The sequence below is a fragment of the Dipteris shenzhenensis genome, chromosome 5 (genome assembly GCF_047967505.1).
Source record: "Dipteris shenzhenensis isolate YYH24624 ecotype China chromosome 5, Dip_SZ_1.0, whole genome shotgun sequence".
Classification (NCBI taxonomy): domain Eukaryota; kingdom Viridiplantae; phylum Streptophyta; class Polypodiopsida; order Gleicheniales; family Dipteridaceae; genus Dipteris; species Dipteris shenzhenensis.
This window is the reverse complement of record NC_141600.1, coordinates 10,776,418-10,782,363: the sequence shown is the minus strand read 5'-3', so window position 1 is coordinate 10,782,363 and position 5,946 is coordinate 10,776,418. Positions and strand designations below refer to the sequence as shown.

General features: G+C 39.6%; 1 protein-coding gene across 1 annotated transcript; it reads left to right on the top strand.

The window, feature by feature from the left end:
- Positions 1-2,719: 2,719 nt before the first annotated feature.
- On the top strand, positions 2,720-4,380 carry LOC147901618 (expansin-A10-like). The gene is made up of 4 exons (XM_087374938.1): positions 2,720-2,779; positions 3,347-3,510; positions 3,608-3,926; positions 4,053-4,380. Coding segments are annotated over exons 1-4 (795 nt in total). The 5' UTR covers positions 2,720-2,777; the 3' UTR covers positions 4,363-4,380.
- Positions 4,381-5,946: the final 1,566 nt, after the last annotated feature.

Genomic DNA, 5,946 nt, shown 5'->3' with positions numbered 1-5,946 from the left:
CATTTGTGGTGTGCTCTCTAGCTGTGCCCTCTCTCCTCATCTCCACTCTTCTCCTCTCCCCTCTTCATATTTTTTCAGATACATTGTAGCTATTATAAAGGGTTAAATTAAGAAACACAGAAAATAACATGGGAAACCATTTGAAGTAGACTTAGACTTTTAGGACTGATTGAGAAGGATAATGCTAGTGATTGTTTGAAACACTTAATAATTCGCTGAATATCATGAGAAACAATAGTTAGTTTCATATAGCTTTTAACTTTTTAATAATCATGACTGTATTCTGTTTAGTTGTAAAGTACTAATGTTCGATTGTAACACTTTTACGTCATTAGTTCAACATATTTTGCTACCTAATTCCTTGAGTTATGGATCCTAGTATGGTTCCTTTGTTGACAATTGCACCACACAGTGGGAAACCTTTCAAAGCAATCCTTGCCAATTGATGTAGATTGGTTAAGAAGAATGAGCCAAAACGTGTTTAGAGCATATAAGTCTACCATGAGTTCTGAGCTAGGTTAAAGATGAGTTCAACTTAACGCATTTCCAACATTATAAATAAATTACTTGCATTGTACAAGCATCACTTGGGAATACGGTGTCTCAAGTGTGAGAAGTAAAGCATGTGGTGGATACATTTCTCAAGAGAATGTCAAAATGATTTGAAACGCTTGAAAGGTCTACAAGAATAGACAATGCGTTGGAAGGGTATAGTTTCTTTCTTGGAATAATGTTAGCACCATGTGGACTAAGAAACTGTTAAGGTGTTGTACCACTCAATTAAATTCCTTTGCACAAGCTTGCTAGCACATTCTAAAATTTTGAAATCAATCAATGATAGAGGAATTGAGTGTTAAGAAAAGTGATAAAGTGCATAGTCATTACAAAGCTACCTATTGCTAGCCTATAAACTAATAGGCTTTACCAACAAATATGTCCCAAAATAAAATCATGAGAGGATGGGGCAAGAGTATTGTACATGGACCTACTTTAATAAACATCTAACAATTGAAAAAAAATAGAGAATCCTAATTGTATTTAGGAAAATGCTATTTAATGTATAAGATGTGACCTTGATTATTGTAGATGGGCCTGCTTCGATAAACATATAACAACTAGAAAATAAAAACGAAAGTCCTAAATACACTAAGTCCATGTCATGGTCCTCTTGTAGACCTAAGAAGATCTTTCTCTTAATTGTCCAAGATATAGTCAAACTATACTCAAAACGTAGATCCCTCTTAGCAACAGATCTTGAAGTCCCTAGTAAATAGTTGAAACGGCAATTTCTATGGCTAGGTTCACAATAGCATAGGGTGAGAGTAAAGTAGTGGTGATATGTTTGGCAATTACATATAGTGGATGTCCATATCCATATCCTAAAAAATGTGTCCATTGTAGAATCAAACTACAACATAGGTGCACTTGTCCATTATAGAATGTATAAATTACAATAAAGGTGCACTTGTCCTTTTGAAATTTTGCAATAATTAATAGGATTGCCAAGTCACGTACATAGTATGTGTGATGGGCATACGTCCATTTCTTTAAGAAACATTTTTACAAATGGAAAGTTAGGACTTGTAAAGAATGTTAAATGATTCACCGAAAGTAAATTTTATGGATATGTGGAGGACCACACAACTTAAAGATATCTAGATGGCCATATGAAACTAGTGAAATCTATCCCAAAAGTAAGGGTGGGGACATGGTGGACTTAGGTAGAGGTATTTGTCTAAGATAAACTTTAAGTAACGTGTAGGGAGAGGATGGGGTGAGAGTTCACATGCAACTTTTTTGGGAGGAAGTCTTCAAGAAAACATATATTTAAAGTTTTTATCATTTCAAAGATTTTCATAAGTTCTTTCTTATCATGCCAAGTTGGAAAATTTGCAATTGATCGAATTTAGACATAAGGTATGAATTGTAGGTGGTATATGCTCACATAGATAGGGGTGGTTCTTATGGGTGACAACTGCAAGGTTGAGCTTTGCGGTAGCTTCCCATGTTTGATGGTATGTCCTAATTGTTTCAACAGGTTATATACTTGTTTCACCCATTATATGACCTTTTCCTTAGGCCGATAAACACATGCCCAGATGCCTAGGCTAGGAAATGGTGTTCACGCATTGATTTCACACTTGACCGGACATTGCAGTAGCTTCTACTCATTTGATTGGATCAACATGAGATGGGACCCTCAAACTTTCACTTTTTTGGGTTGTCCATACATTGAAAACGTACCCAGGTCACAAGAAAAGAAATACAGTGAATATGAATTTCATCTAATTATTTTGTGCCAACGATGTTCAACGCCCCTTCACCCTCCCCTTGTACAAATATGTGTGAATTGTGCCTAACTTCTAAGGACAAAAGACGAAAGAGAGGATTCTCTAGTGCGGTCCATTGCAACAAAATTTTGATGCAGAAAATGGAGTGCCAATGGTGACGGCAAGACTACGGGCACATAATTTTCCGAGCCTACATACAGTATGTGTCCATGTACTCAAGGCGAGAAACGCTTGGAGGAGCAATGTTGAGTGGGAAAGTACCACAAATCCATGGAGGGAGTGTGGGATGATAGATGGAGGCAATGAGAATAAAGTCTTGGAGCCTTTCATGTCAAGGTGAAGGGAGCAAACGGTTTTAACGGTCAATGCTTCAAATGTGGTATAAAAGTATAAGTTTCTTCTTTTACCCTGCCATAGCCAATTTCATTTGAAGCTTCTTCTGCCATATCCTCATCCTTTGAAGCTCACAGCTCCCACCTCCACTCCATGTACTCTGCCTTCCTTCCCTTCGTCTCTTGCTGCTTCCATCCCCCCTTCAGTCGATTTTTTCTTTTCACATTTCACTCTTCCGACATCCATTCACCACCGCTAGTTCTGTCTGCACTTGCTTAGATTGCATTTCTGCACTTCTTAGATTGCACGCAACATCTCACTGCCACCTTCCTTACTAATTTGTTGCAGATTCTTCGTTTGTAGTCCTCACTCACATTGATCATTTCGTCGTGTTTTGAATTGGAGTTAACCTTCGCTACCTTTGATTAATCGTGGGATTGCAGCTTCTGAATCCCACAACATTCTGTAGCTAGAATCTTCATTGTGTTTCTAGATTACATTTCTCTTCCATCGTTAAAGCTCGTTGTTCATTTGTCGCCGCAAAGGCACTCAACTCATTAACGTTGCGCTCGTATCTGAAGAAATTTCGATAAGCGAGATCTTTTCCTTCGGTTGTATATCGTCTCCTGCAGGACTGTCGCAGCATGCCTTTTCAAGCTAGCATTCGTCAGGATTAAACTCTTTTGGCATGGAAATCGTAACGCCCGAGTCTCCTCATGCAGGGAACTGTGGAAATTCGCAAGAGAGGTTCTACTGCTACGGCTTCTGGTTTGGTTCATTTTGCCGAACAGTCTGTTCGCCGCTCCTCATCACGGGCACCGGAACACCGGATGGAAAAACGCTCATGCTACTTTCTATGGAGGCAGCGATGCGTCGGGCACGATGGGTGATGCAACTCAACAAGTGGCTTCGATGTTTTTTCTATGAATTGCATCTGCGTGTTAAGGCAGTTGTTGACTATGTTAGGACTCTTTCTTTCGCAGCTGGCGCTTGTGGGTATGGGAACTTGTACAGCCAAGGCTACGGCACCAGCACTGCTGCTCTCAGCACCGTTCTATTCAGTGGAGGTGCAACTTGCGGCGCATGCTTCGAGATCAGATGCACGGACGACCCACAGTGGTGTCTCCACGGCAGCCCTTCCACCTTCATCACGGCTACAAATTTCTGTCCACCAAATTATGCCCTTGCCAGCAACAATGGCGGTTGGTGCAACCCACCTTTGGAGCATTTCGATATGGCCCAACCTGCTTTCGAACAGATCGCAAATTGGCACGCCGGCATTGTTCCGGTGAAATACAGAAGGTCCGTCGATCACTTCCGTTCACTGACTACTCAATATTGTAGACGATACTCTTTCGAATTCCGTGATGTAACGTCTCTGTCGATCATAGGCTAATGTCTAAGCGGGTTATGCTGCATCGAACGCAGAGTCCCGTGCGTAAAGAGAGGCGGGGTTCGGTTCACCATCAACGGTAATCCAAACTTCAATCTGGTGTTGGTCACGAATGTGGGAGGAAAGGGGGATGTAATTGCTGTTGCCATAAAGGGTTCTCGCACCGGATGGATTCCTATGTCAAGGAACTGGGGACAAAACTGGCAGTGCGGGATCGTTCTAAGAGGGCAGGCGCTATCATTGAAAGTGCAAACGAGCGATGGGAAAGCTATGATATCTTACAACGTTGCGCCATCTGACTGGCAATTTGGCCAGACTTTTGAAGGAGAGCAATTCTCCAACTAAGTCGTCTGAAGATGAAAACATACAGCTCAATGCTCTGATCACGTAGATTGACGACAATAAATTGTCAAGCATGAAAATATACAGCTTGATCTGATCAGTTCCGGGCTATTGTATGAACAATACTACTATTTTACTATATCTTACTGCAAAATCTACAAGTGTGATTAAGAGAGTTATAGCCTGGTTTAAAAATTAGACTTTGAAAATTCTGATTAGTTTCGTTCAACTTCTTTGAAAGCTAAGTTGTGCCAAGCCATTGAATTAGTCAGAATGCATTATAACCAAGGCAATTCTTCAATATCGCTTTGATTCATTCACATGTCCTTTTCTCACTCTTGTGGTAGCCTAAGTTTCAATATTATTACAAGGTTGGCAATTTGCAAGCCAACTCTCGTTGCAAAGAAAAAGACCTAACGTATTACATGTGTGAAATCGAGAAAAGGAGAGATTAGGCTAGAAAAAGTAAAGTATCCATTTCAGAAATTACAAGACTAGAAGAGCACTTGAAAAAGTAAAGTAGCCATGTAAGAATCGACCTAATGTATTGTGAAATGGAGAAAAGGAGAGATTAGGCTAGAAAAAGTAAAGTAACCACTTGGGAAATTACAAGCCTAGAAGAGGACTAGAAAAAGTAAAGTAGCCATGTTGGACATTGACATTCAAATCATTGAATTAGATTAGATTTTAAACAAGTGATGACCACCACCAAAAGTCTCCACATATAAAGTAACGTTAAGCCCAAAATTCAAATGTTCACATTAACTATACAAAGGAAATACTAACGCTAAGGAAACCCCAAAAGCAAATATATTGATGAGTTTCTTTTTCTACATGATCTTTGGGTTTTTATCTCTCCTAATGGGTCTATGTGAAAATGAAATTTGGACCGCTCACTCCCTACTTAGTGGTTTGGGCATTGAGTATTGGGAGTTTTAAAAAAGCAATATAACACATGCAATCAAGGCATTACGAAAAGTCAAAGCTCATTTTGGGGCCTTTTAGCCCAAAAGGAAAATAACCCTCCACCAATCAAACGAGGGCCAACGTAACGTGGGGAAAAATAAAAAAAAGGAGAAAAAAAGAAAGACCACCGACTTTGAATTCAATGAGGATATCTGAGCTACTTTATTATATCTTATAGGGTGCAAATTTTAGTGTTTTAATCTCATCAACGCGCATCCAGAGCGGAACAAAACGCCTGAAACAGCTTCAAAAATGTTAAAAACGGACAACCAGAGGCCCGAAAAAGCCAAAAAGCTTCCAAGAAAAAAAGTGTACAATAGAATGTGATTTGACCACCCAACCTGTCAAATCACATTCTGTTGTACACTTTTTTTTCGATCCTTTTTTGCCTTTTTTGAGCCTCCAATTGTCTGTTTTTAGCATTTTCGGAGCCGTTTCGAGGGTTTTGGCTTGCTCTTGATGCACTGGTGAGGTCTAAAAACACCAAAATTTGCACCCTATGTCAAATATAAAAAAGTACCTCAAGTATCCTCATTGAATGCACGTCTTCCGAGAACATGTACTTTGTCAGTTTGCTTTTTGATATTATCCATTTTTTGAGCCAAAAAAAAAGAGAAATAC

What these genes read in the sequence shown, in the direction of transcription:
- LOC147901618 (XM_087374938.1), top strand. An exon ending in CGATGCGTCGGGCACGATGG is followed by an intron (nt 3,511 to 3,607) that starts GTGATGCAACTC and finishes TTTCTTTCGCAG; the next exon opens with CTGGCGCTTGTGGGTATGGG. An exon ending in GTTCCGGTGAAATACAGAAG is followed by an intron (nt 3,927 to 4,052) that starts GTCCGTCGATCA and finishes CATCGAACGCAG; the next exon opens with AGTCCCGTGCGTAAAGAGAG.